The 22,023-nt window shown below is 45.5% G+C and overlaps 1 protein-coding gene across 4 annotated transcripts in view; it reads right to left on the bottom strand.

Annotated features, from left to right (window-relative positions):
* The window catches only part of Myo5b (myosin VB), a 327,773-nt gene that overhangs the window by 41,237 nt on the left and 264,513 nt on the right, over nt 1-22,023 (bottom strand). For 2 of the 4 annotated variants that reach the window (XM_074069843.1, XM_074069845.1), the window contains exons 23-27: nt 12,122-12,206; nt 10,414-10,562; nt 9,167-9,286; nt 7,078-7,218; nt 2,711-2,776 (exon numbers count right to left, since the gene is read on the bottom strand). In XM_074069843.1, the coding sequence (XP_073925944.1) occupies nt 2,711-2,776; nt 7,078-7,218; nt 9,167-9,286; nt 10,414-10,562; nt 12,122-12,206 (561 nt within the window). The remainder of the gene's footprint in view (nt 1-2,710; nt 2,777-7,077; nt 7,219-9,166; nt 9,287-10,413; nt 10,563-12,121; nt 12,207-22,023) is intronic. The other 2 variants (XM_074069844.1, XM_074069846.1) reach the window with 1 other exon arrangement.

Raw genomic sequence — 22,023 nt, 5'->3', positions numbered from 1 at the left:
ATGAGTACACTAAATTACAAATTATTACACTCCAGTTTGAAGCATGCTGTAACAAGTAAACCAGGGGATACAGAGGACTTCTATCTGCTGAGTCTTGGGGATAAGAGCAGGCTCCCTGGAGGAGGTGACAGGTGATGACTAAGCTGACAACTCAAGGACCAGGATCAGTTAGTCAGGTAAAAAGGCTTCTAGGTACAATGGCCCCAACAAAAGGAGGACAAGCAGTACCTGCTGAGGAAATACAGCATGAGGAATGCAAAGGAGGACAGGGAGAAGTCTAGAGGCTCAGGTGAGAGCTGTGATGACCTAGGGAAGGAGCTAGACTCAGGAAGCACAGTGAGCCCACCTTACAGAGCTTTAGAGGTGCTTCTCCAGGCACTGCAAGGAGACTGGATCCCTGCCTCATAGAAAGATCAGGGGAAATGTCTAAAAATTCTGTAGGGAGTATCTAGGGTTTAAACAAAACCCACTACTCACTGAGGAGATCCTCCCAGTGTAGCCTCATCCCTTACATACTCTTGTGGGCAGTTTTCTCAAATTTAATTGGATTAAGGATCCAGTTGGAAAAGACAGCCAAGTAGCCAAATGTCTAGACCATCATGTTGGTTCTAAAACACGGGTGGGATTGATGCCCCTCCTCCCACAAGAAAGGCAGCTAAAGAATGTGCAGATGGCTCCTTACCACAGGTATTTATCATGCAGACTCCTAGGCTCCTTGGAGGGTTTTAAAACTCTCAGATATCACATGATAAAAATAAGTAATCAATAATCAAGAAGAAAAACCTGATAAAAACACCCTCTTGGTCAACCACTGTGTAGCCCTGGTTGTTTAAAAAGCCAAATAGTGCTGGCAAACAATTTCCACAGGCAAAAAATGAAGTGGTACCTTTACCTCACACCATATGCAAAAATTAACTTGGACTGGGGGTGTGGCTCCAGTGGTAGAGCGCATGCCTAGCAAGTGTGAGGCCCCAAGTTCAAACCTCCAGTACCGCCAAATGTAAGACCTAAAACTATAAAATTCTTAAGAATAAAACATAGGTAAAAGACTTTGCATAAAGGGTTTTGGTAATGATTTCTTAACTAGGACACCAAAGGCACAAACAACAAAAAGAAAAAATAGACAAATTAAAGTTCATGAAAATTAAAAATTTGTGCATGCAAAGACACTGTAAACAGTAAAAAGGCAACATACAGAATATGGGAGAAAATATTTACAATTCATATCCTGAACATATAGAGAACTCTTAAAACTCAACAAAAAAAACTGCGATTCAAAAATGGACAAAGGACTCGAGTAGACATTTCTTCAAAGAAGATATACAATGGCTAATAAGTACATTTAAGAGGTGCTCAAACCTATTAATTATTTGGGAAATGAAAGTCAAAACTACAATGAGATATTGCCTCACACTCATCAGGACAGTGCCTATCAAAAACCAGAAAACAGAGCTGGAGGTGTGGCTCAAGTGATAGAATGTCTGCTTAGCAAGTATGAAGTCCTGAGTTCAAACCACAATACCAAAAAACAAACAAACAAGAAACCCAGAACAAAACAAACAAAACTCCCCCAGAAAACCTAAGTGTTGGTGAGGATGTAGAGAAATTGGGGAATTGTGCACTGTTGGTGGAAATGTAAAATGGTGTAGCTATTATAGAAAACAGAGTGGTGGAGCCTCAAAAAATTAAAATAGTATTACCATATGATCCAGCATATACCCAAAACCATTCTCAAAGAGACTTTTGTATACCCATGCACGGTAGCATGATTTACAGTAGATAAAATGTAGAAGCAACTCAAGGGTGCACTGACAGATGAATGGGTAAGCAAAATGTGGAATATATATATGGACTAGGTTACGTCGTAAAAAGAAAGCAGTATGCTCTTATTTCATTTATGAAATAAGCTGGTCACAAAAAGACAAATGCATGATTTCACTTAGATGAGGCACTCAGAGTAGTTGATTCAGAGAGAAAGCAGAACGGTGGTTGTCGGGAACTGGGAAGAGGGAGGAATAGGGAGGTACAGTTGAATGAAAAGTTTTGGTTTTGCAAGACAGAGCGAAATGGATGGTGGTAAGCTGCTTGCATAACATTGTGAATGTATTTGATAATACTGAGCTGTACTCTTAAAAATAGTTAAGATGGAAAATTTTATGTTTTGTGTATTTTATCATAGTAAGAAAACTGGGAAAAAAGATTCAGGGCTGTTTTCTTGGACAATGTAGCCCTTAGCAGTTATCTGTAGTCCTAAAAGTAATGGGAAGATCAGATAAATTGACTTTGCAAATGGGAATAGAGGGCAGGGCTGGTCTGATGTCCTTTTCTCTACAAACTCCCCTGCCATGGCTCCAGTTCCTCCTAGGACCTGAGGCCTCCACAGTTCAACGTCACCATCTCCTGCCAGGCCAGCATTCAATGACAGGGAGATCCCTCTGCCTTATATCTGCCATGCAAAGTTTGGAGTTTTCCAAAGTGACTTTATTCCAGTGGCTACATTTTATTTTAATTTATCCCATATCAGGAGATAAGGGACATGTTTTTGTTCCTTTTGGTAGACACACATTTTCCTTCATTTCAAAGACGAAGACACTACAAGGAAGAAGTTATTTACTTATGGCTCTACTTATTAACAGACTGGAGCTTAGGACCTGGTTTTCTAATGCCCAGCTGTGCCATTTGTCCTCCACTGGAGGACAGACAGGCTTACCTTCAGACTATTGTAGGCCAGATCTGCATCCTGGTCCACATCTACATCATTCTTTGGTTGTTCAATCTGCAAAGGCAGAGACAGAAAGGTAAGCATGGACCACAGGGCACAGGTTCTACAGAAAGACTGCAGAGGATAGCCAAATTTGCTCACTCTGCTTTTACATATATAGTTGGCAGCTCTACCCTCCTCAAATGATTTTCCCTCCCGCCTTCAAAACACAACTCAATATTCAGGATATCATGAAGCCCTCTAGAAGCAACTCTCTCACCCCACTTCACTCACACAGTCCCTACAGGCTCTTTTCAGATTGACTATGTATAAAAAACACCATGTTATGGATTGAATTGTGCCCTCTCCACCAGATATGCTGAAGTCCTCTACCTGCGAATATGACCTTATTTGGAAATAGGGTCTTTGCAGATGTAATCAAGATAAGTGGATTCATTTCTGATGGTGCCCTCATCAGAAGAAAAGACACATGGGGAAGAAGTCCATGTAAAGATAGAGGAAGGGGTTGGAGCCATACAGCTGCAAGTCAGACACCACCAGGGACTGTCAGGACACCAGAAGATAAGAGAAAGGCAGGGGGCAATTTCTCCCCTAAAGCCTTCAGAGAACATCTATGTCAACATCTTGATTTCTGACTTCTGACTCCTGAACTATGAGAGAACAAACTTCTTTTGTGTCAAGCAGCCCAGTTTATGGTAATTTGTTTCACTAGCCCTACTATGCTAATATACATAGTAAAGCTTGAGTACCCATTGGTGAGATTAATGAGCTGCATTTGGTTTTTTTTTTGGGGGGGGCTGTGCTCATGTGTTTAATGTTTTGTGATTGAACTCTAAGCACCTTGCACAGGAGCTGCTTTCTCCATGACTCTAATAGGTAGTAGGACAGCCAGCCCATAGTGGGTCCTCACTCAGTACAGGGAGCCTGATTTCAAACTGTCAAAGCTAACAGCTATGGACAGAAATGGTGAGAATAATGCCCACTGAGACTCATATGAGCCGGGGCTCCTATGATTATGTGGCAGCCATTGGACCTCAACTGCCCAATGGAAGGGGTAGAAACAGCTTAGTAAGTGGTTAACTGCTTGCAGTGAGGCCAAGCAGTGGGTGACATCCTTAAAGATGGCTCTTCAGAGTTCAAAACTAACAGAGAGCTTAATGAGATTACCTACAGTGCCACTATCAGCTATGGAGGTGAAGTGAGCATGCTAGCAACACCTTCCAGATTGTGGGGAGTGGATTATGTGAAGCCTATGAGAACTTGACATAAGCACAGTTGTGCTCACTGACAGGCTGAGTTTGGCACAGCCCCAGCTGCAGCAGAGAGCAAGGCAGAATGCAGCACAGCTGCTTTTCCTAAGTTGTTTATGGTCGGAGAAGTAGGAATGCAGGTGTCTCTTGTTACAGTGTCACACCCCTCCCTGAGAACTGTTGCTCCACCTCCTTGTTTACCACTGGATATAAAAGACTCCCTGAAGGAGGATATGAGCCTTTTTTGATGGGGGGTTTTGATTGGCTGCTGCTGCTGCTGGCTGTTGTGTGTCTCCACCAGAGCAGCTTTCTGCACTGAGAACTTTATACACAGGCATTAGAAAAGGTAAGCTAAAGAAAAGCTAAAGAGAACATGGGGCAGTGTAAGTCTAAGGACTGAGACTTTAAGAGAGATTATGCTAAAGAAAAGCTAAGAGAGAACATGGGACAGAGCAAGTCTAAGGAAAGACTTTAAAGAACAGAAAACTTTAGAAGTGAGGTTTTAAAGAATGAGAGAAAAGAAGCAAAGTAGAAGAGAATATTAGGGAAAGAAGTAGTAAGGGTGCTGTGCATTTCCATCCGAGTGCCCAGCACACCTGGCCCAGCTTTGTCTTCTATCGTTTGTCCTTCTGCATCTCCCATTGTCCCCAGTTAGGTTCAGTAGTAACAGGAGCAAGAGAAAGCTTGCTCCACCAGATGAAATATCCACTGCATTGTTTCCAGCCCTGCAACTTGGGAAAAAAACCTGCCAAGGTACCAACCTCTGCCTTGCCTCCTTCCATCATGCATCCATGATCCAGATATGACTAACCAGGGTCAGCACTCTATCTGCTGCCATGGCGAGAGGCCTATACTTCTGATCTATGTAGAATGGATTTGCCACACAACTACGTATAACTGTCGAGAACATTAGGTTCTGAGAAAATGGGGATCACTTGCTCAAACTGAAGGGGCTGAGTTCTAGGATGGGCTGGCAGACATGACTCTGAAATGCATAGCTCATTGGAATTGCCCTGCTGGCTAAGGTGACTTTGCCAGGCCTGGAGAAAAGGGGGCTACTGGATGGATGGGAGGCTGAATACACAAACAGCAGTCTGTCAGTCACAGAGACTCCATCATCCCAGTGACTCAGTCACTCCACACTGATGGTATATCCCAGTCTTCTCTGGGATGGTCCTCATTTGGTACACTGCCTCTAAGGCTGGAACTTAGGGCTCTCTCTCTCCCGAATAAAACCCAGGTGGCTCAGGATTCATCTTGGAAACAGGAATTTGACTTCTCAAAGCTAAGTCTCTGGGGGAGTTCAGGGGTTCCATACTCTCTCCTGTCATCCTTATTCAGTTGTCACAAGCATGGTCATTTTCCTTACAGAGAGACTGCAACACACAGGACTACTATTCTGTGTCCAGTGATTATGTTGTGAGGAAAGATATCCTTTTTCACTTGGTATCAAGACATACACAAGTTCTGAAGCCAAGATTTCTAAATTATTTGGCATGTCTGTAATGGGGAAGAATCCTTAGGTGTAGCCGCTGGGTGGCCCAGGAACTTCATGTCAGGCATTGTCTGATGTCATCTGTGTAGCTTTTCACACACAGATGGTCCCCAACTTATGATGACCGACTTACAATTTTTCAACTTTATTATGGTACAAAAGCAATTTGTCTTCAGTGATAACTGTACCACAAATTTTGAATTTTGATCTTTTTCCAAAGAGCAAATGATGGCTGTTTGATCCTCTCTAGTGAAACAAGGCAGCAGCAGACAGTCATAGCTCCTGGTCAGCCTCATGATCAAAGGGGTGAACAACCAAGACTCTACTGTGTTCGTACCTGTTGCTAAGATAGGATGTTTGGAAGGTAGAGTGGACTAAATGCACTTGGACTTCCAACATTTTCAACTTACAATGAGTTTACTGGGATGTAACCCAATGAGCATCTGTATAGTATTTGCTTTGTGCTTGGCTGTTAGGGCAACTTACCCTTATAATTGAATGACTCATTTATAGACCTAATCTTTTCACTCCCCATTATAAATTTAATCCACCTGAGAGACTTAAATCTACCAGCAAGATTTACATCTTCACTTACTGCTCAGTTAAAAAAAAGACCCAAGAATTTGATAGCTGCATACACTGGAGTCTGCACCACATTTGTCTGGAAAAGGAAGGCAAAAGGAGTTGTGTGTATGAGTAGGGGGAGGGGTGGGCTCAGGAGGTGGGGAGGGTGTCAAATCCCACAATTTGCAGCTCAGGCCTGAGAGCAGACCAAGGGCTTTTGCCAACTTTACTACGAGGTCTAATAATGACATGACCAGGTCAGACTTGGACCTGTATCCCATGAGAAGTGGTCCCATACCTCCAAAGAAACAAAAAAGGGCTCTTATCTCTCTACTGCTTTAGCCAGTGGCTCCAATCTGTTCGTACTCAACTTTGCACTCACATGAGCACTATCAATGTTATTTTTTACTTTTCACCTGTGTTAAGTCTGCTACTCCCAAACTCAATTTTAAGTTCCTCAGTGGTGGAGGATTTTCTTGCATTTTTATTCTCTCATTTGATACACATTTTTCATACCTGCTTCAAGCCAGCACTGACATCGTCCTGGTACCCAATGGGTCCCTGAGATAGAGCTACTCCTTCTGGATACTAAGTTTCACTAAGTTTGAGACTTAAGAGGCTAATGACAATCTGAATTTTGGTGAGGGTATAGCCATCAGCTAGAAGGGTGAGCAACAATTCTGCCCTTGACCCAGTGGGTTGAGCTCATGGTCAAGCCATATGCCAGGGATCAAAGGGCAATTGGCTTTCTCTGCTAAAATTTAACTTCTGCTGAATTTATACTTTCATCACACACCCCAGTCCTTCTGGGATGAGCTCCTGTCTCTGTAAGAAGGAGACAATGCCACAGATTCCCCATAGCTTATCAATGGAAATCCTTCTTTACACTGTCTAGTGGGGGGTGGTGTGGGGCACTCACAGATGAGACTCAATGTGACTTCAACACTGATGGAAGACACTCTAATACCTTGCACCAGCACAACACCCTGGGTTGGCACCTGCCTGTTGGGTGTGAGCTGGGTGGATCTCTTGTCCCTGTCACACACCTGCACTTTCTTGCTGTCCTGCTGCTCCCTCTTCTCCAGCTGCACCTGCAGCTTCTTCCTCTCCTGCTCCAGCTCTCGCACTCTCTTCTGCAGCTTCAGGAAGACTGTTATGTCCATGGCTGCCTTGTCCACACCGATTTCCTGCAAAGGAAGAGAGGAGCAGGGAAAGGAGGTTTTCACAGTACAGATGCCTCAGGGGGCACACAGCACCTTGCTGCTTATCTCTGAATCAGCCATCTGTCTCCTCACTCCTCCCAAATACCAATCCGCACCTCAACACACAAAGCCGATGCCAACCAACCAGCGTTTTTCATATTAAAGGTGGTGCTCAAGATTCATTCTCTGTCTAGATAATATCAGAGTCTTGGCCATTGATACTCCTCCTGTGTGGGCCACTGTAATGACCAATCACATACTCTGAGAAGAAGTGGATACAGGCATAGCCATGTTCTTTGGAAGCTACAAGAATTCACTTCTGGAAAATGGCATTACACCAGAGAAACTGCAAAACTCAGGATACAATGCTTTCTGATGATTGACCTGGTCACTAGTCACTGTGTGGCCACTCATCACTGTACGTGTGCTGTCCACTACCCCTTGACAGTCAACGCTCGCCCTGTCATGGAACTCATTTATCCAAGGGGTCTTCAAGTATCAGTTTCCCAGTGGATTTTGTTCTTACACTAATACTTTGGGGTGTGTGTATAAACACGTATCTGCTGTGAGTCGTAATGTGCAGGAACTTGCCCATAAAGTGCTGTCTGTTAAGCATGCTGTAAATTGTGGGCAATATAATTCAACACTGAATGAATGCTTCATGCTTGGCTGGCCCTGGATCAGTCTTGGCTTCCTTGAAGAGCACAGGCCTGGAGATGGCAGTGCTCATACTGACATGGGAACAGTTATACACACAAAAACTGGGCAGTGCATCTGCAGCGCAGGCTGAATGAAGCCTCCAGGTCTCAAGACTTCAGTGAATGTGGTAGCAAAACAAAAGGCCTTCAACCAGCATCATGAAAGGCTCACTAGTGCATACAGCAAGCAGCAAGCCCTGCAAAACTGTACAATAGCCAGGAGACCTTTTCTCCCAAAGGACACTTTTTCCATCCCTCTAACTCCATCACTCTGCTTCTATCATCCTTTGTTTTTCTTCCTACTACTCAGCAGTACTGCAATTGTATCACACATTCCTTCTGGTAACTGTGTATCATCTGACTGTCCACTGGACAAGTTCCATGAGGTGAGGATCTTCTCTTGCTTGGTCACTACCGTTCTGCTGTACCTTCTAGCAGGGTTTAGCACCTGCCTCTTCATTTCTAACTCCACCTGTATAAACTGTCATTTTCTTCTTTTCAAGTGGCAGGAGAAATTGTGCGTCTACATATCCCTGACAAAATTACACACACACACCGTGATGCCTACAGTATGACACGCTGTTCCAAGACATCAAGAAGCTACCACTGGTAGACAATGACACAGTCACCCAGTGTACGTCCATTCCAAATGTTTACTGTTGTTCTGTGTTTTATCCTGCTTCTAAAGCAAATTTAAGAATCAAATTCTAAATCAGACAATTTTCTGGTATAATTATTGATATTATTATACTCACACTAAATGTGGCTGATAACCTGTACCAATTTTAATGACTTAGCTGTTTGTTCTTTTTTTTTTTTTTTTTGAGACAGGGTCTTGCTATGTAGTCTGGGCAGGCCCAGAATTCACTATGTAGCTCAGGCTGGCCTCAAACTCACGATCTTCCTGCCTTAGCCTCCCAAGTGCTGGAATCACAGTGTGTGTTACTGGCAGCTGTTCCTCCTTTAGCCAACCATCTTATCCCTCTGCCTCAGTTGCTTAGTTTTGTAAAAGGCTCCAAAGTTTTACCTCCCTCCCTCTAGAACACTAATGGAATGAGTAGCACAGAAAATGTTAGCTCCTTGGTGGGGACCATAAATCCACTGCAGTCTCAGTGATTAGCTGCTGGACACTCTGGTCACCACTTACAAAACAGAACATCCCTGTTGGGCAGTTCCACACAGCTAATAAACACTCACTCTGGGGCAGGACTGCAGCCAAGAGCCCTGGGACTTACCTCTACCTGTTGCAGGGCATCCTCTGTGTCTCCGACTTCAGATGTGGAGATAGAGGGGTAATTGGAGTCAGATTCTAAGCTACTTTGGTTTGATGGGTTCCGCCTGTGGCCTGGGGTTTGCTGTTCAAGGAGAATAATGAGACAACTCATAAGGAACTCATGTTAATAGGAACTAACTTCTCCAGGACCAGTGGCTCTGAAGTTGGCCACCTGCCTCATTTATCATCAAGAGTAAGTATCACTGTTTCTAGGAATGATGGCTAAATAGAGCTGTTCCACAAATCATTTCACCTGCAGTTCTTAGTCATGCAGTTAGCTCACCAGCAACAGGACAATAAGAGAGCATGGGTTCCCTGTGAGGATCGTCTTCCCTTGTCTCTCAATGGCATGCAAATGGTAACACGTAAGCCCACTTCTCTGAAAAGTCCTGGGGGAACAGCCCTTTACTCCTGGTCTTGCTTTCAGAATGCATGCAGGCAGTCACGTCTCCCACCTCCCTGGGAAGAATGCTGCAAATGCACCCTGAACAGCCCCTCCCCTCAACCAGCAGCCCATCAATTTTGCTCCTGAAAATAGCAGCATATTAGAAATAGAGTAACCCATTTGTACTGTTCACTTAAAAATACATATCAGTTTAATCTTTGGCATCTGATTTGACTTGCAGAGTGAAAACTGAGCTGCGTGGAAAATTTTAGATTTCTATTTAAGTTCCTATTTAGCTTCTCTTCTTATTTGAATATGCATGTTTAGAGGGAATGTTTATACAGGGTAAAGAATGACAAATCCTGAAATGTCAGGATAAAGAGGCAACAAACTCTCCAAATTTCTTCAGAGGTTAGGAGATCTGATCAGGCTCGATGGGCCTTGCTCCACAAACACCAATGCACCTGAGGTTAGAGCCCCCTGTACCATCCCTGTCTCAACACAGGGATTTTCCAAACAGAAAGCAAGAGCAGTAACACACATGCATACACCCATACATGCACACAGGGGAACTCCTGAAATCTTAAGATCCTGGTGTTGGAAAGGAGGCACCTTTAGGAAGGAACCACCCAGCCATGCTGCTTTCTCATGTGCCGTGGGACCAGCAAGGACTGGCATCATGACAGCAACGTGGGCACAACACTCATTTACCAAGCAGCTGGCAGGTCAGACGGTGCTACATGAGGGCAAGGACCATACAGCCAGACTTCAAAGAGGCTAGAAAGGGGGCTGATGCCACAGGGCAGCAGAACTGCCCTCCTTGCCTTTAGGATGGTCACCTCGTCCCGCAGGTTGTCATATCTCTGCTCCAACTGGGAATATTCCTTCACGAGGTTCTGATACCGGGACCGCTCCTCCTCTAGCTCCTTCTTCATCAGCAGGTTCTCCTTCACACAGTTCTGAGCAAATTCATCTGGAAGGCAGGCACAGAACGCCGGGGCTCTGCCATCTGTGTGATCCTCCCCACGCACTGACTAGTGCTTGTCTGACTAATCTTGTGTTAAGAGGCTGCCCACGACAGCCTCATCCCTGAGACACCTAATGGTCGAGTTTATGATGCTCCTCGCCTACTGCACAGGAGGGAAAACTTGCTACTCGCGCCTAAGTCTTCAGACAGGGGAGGAGGACTGCACCGAACTCAGGGAGGAAGAGAGAAGTTGGTAACATACACGAGAATTCCCAGCTCACACACTTGCCTCTCTTGTGACAACCATCGCAATGACTGCTGGTGTAGCAGAGAGGAGGACCAAAACAGAGACAGGCCTGTGTTCTGATAAAGTAGCAGGGGGGAAGGGATGGCATAGCAGAGAGGTAAAACCTAAAGAATCCAAACGTGAAGAAGGTCAGGTAGCACTAGGGGTAGAAATGCATCAGCACTAGGGTGAGGTAGCCTATAGAATTGCATAAAACCATATATGGGTTAAACCTTGTTTTTTATTTTATTGCCTCTATAACCTGCTTGCAAGGGTATATAGGTGAGACCCCTTTGTTCTCCGGGCTCAGCCTTTGGACATGAGTCTGCTGGGTCTGTGCCAGCACAATAAAGTGTTGCTTCCTTGCCTCAGTGTCTCGTGTCTCTGTTCGAGTTTCCCATAACACTGGCAGAACCAGGATTTGTTGTGCACTTTCATTCCTGTTCTGATCTTTCAGGTTCTTGGGGTGCAGGGAGATTAAAGGAGACTACAACAAAGGTTACGTGGGGGGAAGAAGGCAAGGCAAGTAAGCATTACAGATGGGTTTTTCTCTTGCCAAACCTGATTCACAGCAAAGGAAGGAAAGTCTTTCTAAAGAGCAACTTAAAAACAGCTTATATTTTCAACAAGATCTTACACAAGCAGGGACCTGAAGCCATGTGGTTCGGTTGTCCTGTGATATGGGTGAGGACCCTGAGGGTCAGAGGGAGAGATGTGATCACACTGAGTTAAAGCAAGAACTGGGGTCTGCTAGCTCCCACCACCCTGCCCCAGCCAGATGGCACATGGGGATAGATGGCTGATCCAAGACCCCCTCCTCAGCAGACATTAATAGATGACCCTCTGGGTAGAAGGCACAGGTACCATAGATACTAAAGAAAAGTGTAAAAAACTGAATGCTTAGTGTGCTGAACACCATCCTAAGCACTTCACCTTGCATCTTGCTCTCTCCCCCCATGAGCCTTCTGATGTCTATCCTTTATGTCCATTTTGCAGAGGAAGAAACTCAGGACCTGCTTAAGGCCACAGGGCAGCACACAGCAGTATCATGTTTTGAGCACAGGTCTCCCCAACTCTGAATCCTATACACGATATTGTGCATTAAGTGTGTGTCTCCCCTCATCAGACTCTTCAAACCAAATGTCGCAGCAGGGTCTTAAAATAATTACCATCCTTTTCTCCATCTCTCCTTTATTCAAGCCCTTTCTCAACCAAAACATCTAAGAGTCCTTGGGAAAACCAGTGGGGAAGAGAGTCTAAAACCTGGCTTGGAACTTACCTTTAGACTGCAGCAGGATCTGGTTGTTAAGCTGTTCTTTCTCATCTTTCAAGAGAGCATTTTCTTGCTCCAGGTCTGCAACTCTCTGAAAAAGAGCAATAGGAAAAAAATGTCCCTCTGTGATGCTGGGCAAAGGAGAGGCTCCCTTTGTGGGGTTTGAATTCTGACTGGTCTATTTAAGAAGGCCAAACATATCAGGATTTTACGTGCTTGCACTTGTTTGCTTGCCTTGCTAAATCTTGAGCTCTCAAAGCTGCATTTTAGGAAAGTCTGGTGCTCACCATGAACAAATTATCTCTGGTCCTCATCCCACCTGCACTTCCCTATCTAATTAGACCAGCACAGTCCAGACTCTGAGAAAGGGAAGCAGATTTGTTGTTGACATTCAAATATCCAGTCCTGTTGTCCAGCTTCTCGTGATGCTGCCAAAGGAAATACGAAATGGGTATTATTGGAAAAAAGAAAAAGGCAAACAGAAGGAAATGCCAATTAGAGAACAATCCTCACCTGCTCAACAGTCTGAGGCAAGTTCCTAAAACCTGAAATGTTTGCTGTTTATTACTAGGGCAAACATTTGTATAGATTGTAAATAAAATAACAGTTCAGATGTGTGTTCTAGGAGACTTTGAAGTCACTCGGTAGCATAGAGGAGGAGAGGGCATATTTCTTTCATAACATCGGAGCCAAACTGCTCTTGATCCACCTTTGCACTTGGAGCCCCTGGAGAGTCCTTCTACAGGAGACCATTGAGTAATTTTCTCCACTAAAATCACGCCCTGCCATTGTGACATCCAAGAGGAAAACAGGACACAATGAGGGACATGTGCCAGTGCCCCTCCATTCAGGCATCTGGACTTAAGCTTGTCCTTTCCTGACAGCTGATGGACTCATCACTCCTTACCATATAATGAACTCTTGTGATCACATCCCAAGCATGCTGTAAGACAAAGACTATGAGTCACAGTCACACAGATCCTGGGCTCTCTGTAAACCTCAGTTTCCCCCTCTGTAAAACTGACACCCACTGCACAGGGTTGTTTCAGCATTAAATGAGATGCTATGTGTGAAGTACCAGGCAGCACCTGATCCACATAGGTAGATATTTATAGCAGCGTTATTCACAGTAGTCAACAGTGGAAACATCGAGTGTCAATCAACTCATAAATAAAATATGGTATATCCATATAGTGAATCATTATTTGCCAATAAAAAGGAATGGAATGCTAAGTGAAAAACCATGTTGCGTGATTTCACTTACACGTTATGTCCAGAACAGGCAAATCTATAGAGACAAAACAGATTCCTGGTTGCCTAGGGTAGGGGTAGGAAATGGGGGAAACAGGGTGTGACTGCTAAGGGTACAGAGTTCCTTTCTTTTGGTGATGAAAACATTCTAAAATTAGACTGCAGTGATGGTTGTCAAACTGTCTATTTAAAAAACCTAGTGAGCTATATACTTTAAATGAGTGAACCTTATACTCAATAAAGTGGTCAGAAGAATCATTCCACGATTAAACCAACCTACGAAGCACAGAATTTGGTGCTGGGTGTGGCAAACAGTAAGAAGATGACAGTAAGCCAAATTCCCAGCCTTTGATACGGGCGAGTGGCAAACCCACTCAGAACTGGAGGGACCCACTCTGGCTCTCTCTGGCTTAGGTTACGGGATCCAAACACCTTCCAGGGGCTTTTCCCAACTGAGGCAGAAAGAGCTCCAAAAGTGACACAGTCAGGACAATAAAGGAATAATGTTAATAACAAACACGTGCCTAGGAGCAGAGGGACAGCTGTGACCAGCTGGGACTGAAGTCTCGGAGATGACAGCATGGAGTGAGGACAGATGACTCCACAGTTCCCTGAGGACTCACCTGCCCTCCCCGCACAGAAATGCCTTTCAGTCTGCCAGTCCATTTGACAGCAAACCCATGCAGGGCGCCCAGGTGTGCAGTTAACCACAGGAGCCTTCCTGGGGTGTGAATTCTGCTTCAAGGCCACCTTCCCCTCTCTCCTGGCTTAAGAGGTAAGCGCAAAGCACCAAGAGGGAATCAGGAGAATGGCTTTCTCACTTCAGCTCCATGCGGGGCAGGGCAGGAAAGGGTGGTAACTAGGATGGCATCTAGGAGTAGAGGTCACTATCCCCGGCCAGGGGCTCAGAAGGTGTCTCAAGGGGGCAAGGGCTCAAGGGTGTCTTAGCTTCCTGGGGAGCTGCTGGTGGGTGGGTGGGGAGGTAGCCTTACATTAGGTTTGTTTTATAAAGCCCCATATAGCAACGTAAGACATGTAAAACTGATAGGGGCTTGAAAAAGGCTCCAGGTTCTTTGTTAACACCAACCTTCAAGTTTTAAGAAGGGTTTTTTTTTTTTTTTTTTGTGATGGGTCTCTCCGAGATAGGGTCTCACGAACTATGTGCTTGGGCTGGCTTCGAATCACGATCCTTCTGATCTCTGCCTCCTGAGTAGTTAGGATTACAGGCGCGAGCCGCTGGCACCCGGCTACTAAGAAGTTTTTTTTTTTTTTTTTTTTTTTAATCTCATTCAAAAGGTGGTTCAAAATTACCTTCCTGAAACTTTCCCTTGTAGTCTGTAGGACTACCTCAGGGCTGCTAGAACTCCCGAACCGATTTTGCTTGTCTTAGAAGCATGTGTATGGGTGTACTGCCATGAGTAACAGGAATAAGGCTCTGACAAGCGTGTTTTCAAAAGTCATCCGGGTAATTCTGACACTAGCTTTACCAGCCTGGTCAGTGCTCTCCCCACAAGTAAGTTCTAAGCACAGAAGAGTCAGGCACAGGAAATGCTTCCCATCTCCCGGAGAGCCAATGAGATAAGGCTGGTGAACGCAAATAATTACACCAAGCATTATTCTTCCTTGGCAATTGATTGTCTATGATAGTTAATGTGACTGATGCTTTGGTCTATAGGGATGGAACCGGCTTGGTGCTGAAGGCAGACAGAGAAGGAAAAGCACTGATTGAGTGAGGATATTGTACCCAGTGAATGCCCCCACTCGCTGAACCCAGTTTTGACCCCAAAGACACAGGGCAAGGCTGCCACACACCCATCAGTATTTCCTGACCTGTCTCTCAGTGCCGAGAGCCTTGCGAGGGGCCGGGGATGTAAGATGAGCCTGAGTCATGGTAGCTGCCCTCAGACAGTGCCTCACAGGGGTGGGACAGGTGCCTGCACAATAATAAAACTGATGAGGGCTGTAGCAGATTTATCTAAAGCAGGGTTTCTTGAACAATTCTTTGAGGTGGGACGGGTACTATGCTGTGCATTGTTGAGTAATCAGCAACACCTCTGGCTTCTACCCACTAAATGCCAGTAGAATACCACTCTCCATTTGTAGACCATCTAGAGACGTTGCTATGTGTCTCCTGAAGATGGCTAAGAACCACTCCTATAAAGCAATTCAGGGGAAAAGGAGGTGGCAAGGGAGAGCATCCAGGTCCATGGTCCATGGCCCATGCCCCATGAAGGGGGGGTCCTCTGAGTGAGTCATGTCCAGAAGTGGGAGGTCCCAGGCAGCCGGGGTAAGGAGAACACAGATAAGGAGGGAGGAGGGCTGGGTTTGGGGGTGGCAGTACTTCTGTGCTGCACGTAGGGGGCCCAAGGCAGGGGGAGTGAGAACATTCAAGGATAGGGGCACAGAGGGAGTGAGAATCAGACTGACTGGCTTTTTTCCCTTTGTCCTCTGACTTATTCCAAACTCCTTACACTTCTAGCCCATCTGAGTGAGTCCAGTGTGGTCTGAGCTTTTTCCTAATCCTTCTGGCAGGTTCCATAAGGTACATACTTTTTGCTAGTCATTTTCTTCTCATTAACTACCTCTTGTCTATCACTTTTCCAAGAAGCCTCTTATCCTTTGACAATAAGGTGCTCGGCATCCTGCTCTTATAGGGCCCACATGGCCCTGTAGACCTCCTGCCAGAGCTCACTGATTCCTGGCCCATCTGCTTATCCTGAACCAGAGGTCTCAGCAGGGACCAAGAGATCATAGTGCCATGTTGTAACATCCTCAGAACCCAGCCCACCACCAGCACTAATGCTTGTGGAATACAAGAGCCCAGAAAATTGAATTGAGGCTGCATTTTCCTCAGCCAAAACTAAGGCCTCCCTCTCCATTTTCTTTAAAAAAGTAAATATGTTTGTAGTTGTCCAAAATATGTAAGCTTGTTCAATCAAACAATTCAGTTTAGGATGCACATCCAACATAGGAAACACTCTTCAAGTTGATCTAATTTGTGAATACAGCACTACTCAATTACTTCATGAGCACTTTTCTATTAGCCTGGTAAACAAAACAGCCTTCACTTTCCTAGATGAGTCAAGTGAAATTCAAAACTACCCAACAGGGGAAACCATGCCATACACAGCTGGCCAAAGTAAAGCCTGGAGCAGTGTAATGAGGCTCCCCTCTGCCATGTCAGGAAGGCAGGAGTCTAGCTGTCCCCTACCTGCCAAGAACAAGGCTGTACCCATTCTCCAACTCCTGGGAGACTTTCCAACAGGCTGTGAGGTGAGCCGACTTTACCGCAGAATAAGGCTTTGATTCCCCACAACCACCATCCCACTATCCACATGGCTCACAGAGCAGTTGGTCACCTGAGAAGGTTTCCAAGACTCATCACCTTCCTCTGAGGATCATGTATAGTCAATGTCCCTCTGAAACAGTGTGCCATTTGATCAGTACTGAGTATGTATTTTACCACTAGATGGAGCCTAAAATCTCCATTCCTGCAAATGCCACCTAAGCTCATGTAACTTCATTATAACAACCTACCATCTAAAATCTGGGCCAAGAAAACAGCCTGGAAGGGCCATGGTTAACAGTGTGTATGTCAGCAATGCCTTCCATTGTTTCTGAGCCCCATTTCTCCCCTCCAGCTCTGTTCAAGGCTTTGATTACAAATGCAGGCCTCCTGATGAACTTGGCTAAGCCATACAACAAAACCAAAAGGAGGGGAGGTTTGTTCAAAGGAGGCCCATGTACTGATCATCAGTGAACTGCAGGCAGATAGAATCCCAAGCCCCGGGAGGTCCAAGAAGGCTCACCCAGCCATATTTTCCCAGGTGCTGGTCACCCTGGCTTCCCAGCCAGCTGCCACATGATAAGTTTGTTGACAGGCACAGTAGGGACAAACTTCTGCAGCCAGTTGTGAGCTGTCAGGATAGCAGCAACACAGAACAGGCAAGAACGTCACCCAGATCATGATAAACAACACCTGCGCAGGCTTCAGGGCTCATTAAACACCATTCAGCAGCAACTTTTCAGGCTCGGGCATCACGTATTTTGAGTGTTTCTTTTACAAGGTTATTTGGGATGGATCATCAGAAGCAACACTGGGGGCAGAAATCCTGTATCAGATATTAACATAGTATAGTCCCTAGTAGGTTAACTGAAACAAATGTTCTGGCTTCTGCTAAAGAATTACCTTTGTTGATGCATCTTTGGGGACGCAAATGTAGCTACGGGCATTTCATCTTTATTTTTTCAAGCGGAATATTTGTATTGTGACAAGAGCCAACGGCAAGGTTTCTAGTAGAAAACCAATGACAAACTGGTTGGACAGTGCCTATCAGGAAAGGTTCACGGGTCATCTGTCCTTAATTCTGCACACCCACCAGTTAACAGGAATTTATAGGCACAGCCCTCGAGAAGGACAGTATTTCCAGTTCTGCAAAGTCCTGGAAAGGATTACCTGCCCATTCTCTGAGCATTCAGCAATCAAGCATGGGTATTCAATTTAAGCAGGATGTTATTTTGTTATTGGGAAGTGGGTCTAAGCAGAGAACAGAGAGAAGGAGAATAAGAAGACTAGTCAAAAAGCACAAAGAGGATGGTGCAGAAACAAAATAGGAGCTGACCTAGGACACAAGGCTGTGTTAGTCACCCGCACAAGTGAGAGAAAGGAAATCAAGGGTGGGTGCTCTCTCACTGCTCCAGGGAAGGGAAATATCTGGTCCATTAGAACCACCCAGAAGATGATTCAGGCAGGTTCCAGGTCCCTGGGCCAGCATCATGAGTACGAGGACTCTAGGAAGTGTGAAGCAGAGCTTAGGACCGTAGGCAGGCTACAGTCTAGTTGAGGAAATAAGCTAACATTTATTGAGCTCTTGCTATACATCTATCCCAGGCACTTTTATAATTGTTAAAAACAACTTTAGGGTAAATACCATCATTATTTGCTTTTAATAAAACTAAGGTACAGCCAATTTAGAGAACTTGCCAAAGATCTCACACCTTACAAGGGCTTTGCCCTGAGCAGTCTGGGTGTAGCCTCAGGCTCTGAGTCACTATGCAGTCCCCTGACACAGAAGACAGACACAGGAAGAACATCAGTGAATGGTCTACAGCAGGCCTCATGTGACTATGACTGATGTCAACAGCCAGAGCTACCAGGGAGGAGTAGGTAAAGGGCTACAGGCACCGGGCCATACTGGAGGGAGGAGAGGGCACCTGAGCTAAACCTGAGGAATAAGTTAAGATTTTTGACTAAGGACATGGGGAGTGAATTCCAAGCTTAGAATGAAGCACCCAGAAGGAAAAACACAAAGAGATGTCATTATGTAAAGAATGAGTACTACTCAAAGGCAGGGACACCAGTGTCTCAGGAAGGTGAACTTGGCAAGAACTGAAAGGATGGGCCAGAAAAGACAAGGCTGTGTCAGTGAAATCCTGCTCCTTTTCCTTGGAAAAAGCCCCTCACCATCCTGTGTTCATGAAGTTACAGGAGGGATCCTCCCTTTCTTGTCTGCTCAGCAGAGAGAATGCAGCCCTGGTGCGCTCCCCTGTGAGCAGGCAGTGATAGGTATTTCACTTGCTACTTTTAGAAGTCTACAAGCATGGCCCTTGGCAGGGACTACCCCTAATTTTGCAGACCCTTAAAGGGTTACTTGCCCAGTCTCTAAGGGTATACTTGTCTTCCATGTAAGCACAGCATGCTTTAAAAACAAAACAAAACAAACAAAAAACTAGGATGCTAAAGTGAAAGTTAAAAAAAAATCAATATTCTTTAAATACTGAGGCAAATTTGCAATCTCCAAGCATGTTTCAAGTCATCTCCTTCCCTCAAGCTCACGGAACCTTCAGTGACAAAGCAGAGTCGTTCATCTCTGGAGATTTCAAGGGCTAATGCTGCCTGGGGTCAGAAGGTACTTCCTGACTCACCCCCTGCCTCTCAGACCTCACTCCCTTCCATTCTGTCCCCTACCTACCAAGCACACCTAAGACCTCCCTTCTGTCCCCTTCTCCTCCTTGTTGTTCCATACCTGCTGCTGCATTTGCCATCTGTTCTCCATAACTCCTCCCAGATCACCCTCTTACCTCCCCCAGGTATCTTTTCTGAGAGAACACCTCCAGCCATTGCAAATGAACCACATCCCTTCACATACACACACACCCCAACAGGTCACTCTATTCCCTTTAATCTGCTTTCTTTGTCTTTATGGCAAGTGATGGATAAGCTCAGTTTGATTCCCGTTTCTACCTCTGCTCTCTAAAAATGAGAAGGACAGTTTGATTGTTTAGTTTTGCCCCAGTGTATAGAGCAGTGCCTTACACTCACTCAATAACCACCTGGTGATGAGTGAAGGGCCACAGACTTTCTTGCACAAAGATGGGTTAGGGGCCTTTTCCAAACACCATCAGTCTCCTCAAACCATGCGTCCTGGGTCACTGAGAATACACTCTGAGTCCTAGCTGGCACAAAAAGCCCTGCTCTGCACCTTGAGGCTCAACACATGACAGTACCTTTCTCCCCCATTTTCCCCACCCCAAACCAGATCCACTTGCTTCTATTTGGAAAAACCGCAAACCCAAGCCCTTTATACCAGAACCACCCAAGGGAACACATGAGCAGTGAAGGCTGTGTGAGTGATGTCAGGATACAACATCGCACCCAACCCAACTCCACCAGCCCAGGCACACAAGTGCCCCTCTCCTCCTCATCCCCTGCCACCCTGCACCAAGTTAAAACCTGTGTTAGTTGCCAACCAAACCTCAGAACAGATTGTGGATAAAGAGCTATTGCCTCCATGCCAGGAGAGCCCCTGGAAGCCAAACAGCACAGCCATAAAAAAGAGCACAGGTACGCTACAGCAGCCAGTGTGGGGCTTTAACGAGGAATGGAAGGGAAGTAGTTAAGGTGAGGACCACTCTGTGGAGACACCAAAGTAATGGTCTCCTTTAGGAGGAAAGGAATGTGGCTGTTGTGTGACGAGGCTGCCTTGGGCTCTAGAGGCACAAAGATAAATTCCTGGCCCCATGGTCCAAGACAGCTCACCACGTGGCCTGCCAGTAAAGTCATTGGGGGTCGCAGCCCACAATGTTCCAGGATGCCAGTTCCAATACAACATTTGCAGCTTCTGCCACAGAAATGTCAAACATATTAATTAACCATCTACCAGCAGTGGGCTCCCTCCCTGTGCCTTGCTGTTCTCATCAATCTTGCTGGCCGCAGAGCAGGTCCCTGGACACAGCAGGAAACCAATTGTTTGATTATTCAGTATTTGTAAAGACCGGACACAGCGCCTTTGCTAACTGTGAAACCCTGGCTAGGCACAGAGACTAAAACAGTAAGAGCCAGCTAGTTCCTCTGTCTTCCTCCAATTACCAGAACAAAAAAGGTCTTAGGGACCTCAGAGAAGAATGCTTACTTCCACTTTTTTGCTTTGTTTTGTTTTCTGCAAAGAGCGACATCCCACTTAATGAATCACCTTATACCAGTGTCTTCTGAGTGTTACAAACCTCGAGTGTGGGAGGGTCTCTACTCTGCCTCTGCTCCTACTGTGCCCCTTTTAACAGTGGCCTTGAGTTTTTGTTGCCAGTTTCAGGTTCTAGTTTTATTTTAGATGTAGGCCACACGTTACTAGGATTTTTCTTTTTTGCTGGCACTGGGGTTTGACTCAGAGCCTCACACTTGCTAGGCAGGTGCTTTACCACTTGAACCACTGTACCAGCCCCAATGAGTTATTAGGAAAGAGTAATTTTTTAAGGAGACAGAGTCTCCTCCTCTATTTTGCTCTGCCAAGGAAGATTTTTGTATGATCAACTCATGTTCCTTTGGCTGGAGATTGGGATTTTTTTTTTTTTTTCTGGTGATACTGGGGTTTGAACTCAGGGCTTCCTGCTTGGTAGGCAGGCACTTTACCATTTGAGTCACTCTGCCAGCTCTTTTTGTGTTGGTTATTTTTGAGACAGGGTCTTGCTTTATGTCTGGGACCCTGACTAATTGCTCTTGTGTACTGTGCTCAAAGATCTTGACTTCCCTCACTTCCAAACCCAGCACACCCCCAACTGGGATTTAACAGCTCCATGACATACCTGTTTTCCCAACCAGATGCTGAGCTTCGTGGCCTTTCCCTGCCCTACCCTCTGCTTATCTAGCACATGGTCAGCTCTTAGGCAATACTTGAACGGTGGGGAGGAAAGAGACCTGAAGAGCTTCCTGGGGGAAAAGCCCCTCACAGTGACCCCTTCTCGGCATGGTGAACAGCTTCACCTTCTCAGCCTTACCCCTGGCTCAGGCCCCAGCACACAGACTGTTTTCTCTCCTATTTGTGCCTCCCCACATAACTGGGAGGACAGGCACATACCACTGTACCCATCCATTAGTTAAGATGGGTTCTTACCAACTTTTTGCCTCAGCTGGCCTTGAACTGTGATCCTTCTGATCTCTACCTCCCAACTAAGTAGGATTATAGACTTGAGCCACCACACTTGGCCAAGACTGAGATTGTTTACAAGTACTTGTAATTAGGAGTCCCCAAATTACAGTGTTAGGTGGGAAGCAGGAAAGGGCGAATGGAAGGGTGATGAGGCAGAGATAGTACAGATCCTGGTTTTGTGGATCCTATGGGGAACAGATTTCCCAGTGGTTTAATCTGACTGGGGCACACATG

The sequence above is a fragment of the Castor canadensis genome, chromosome 4 (assembly GCF_047511655.1).
Source record: "Castor canadensis chromosome 4, mCasCan1.hap1v2, whole genome shotgun sequence".
Lineage (NCBI taxonomy): Eukaryota > Metazoa > Chordata > Mammalia > Rodentia > Castoridae > Castor > Castor canadensis.
The sequence above is the reverse complement of the archived record's forward strand: the minus strand, read 5'-3'. Positions and strand labels throughout refer to the sequence as shown.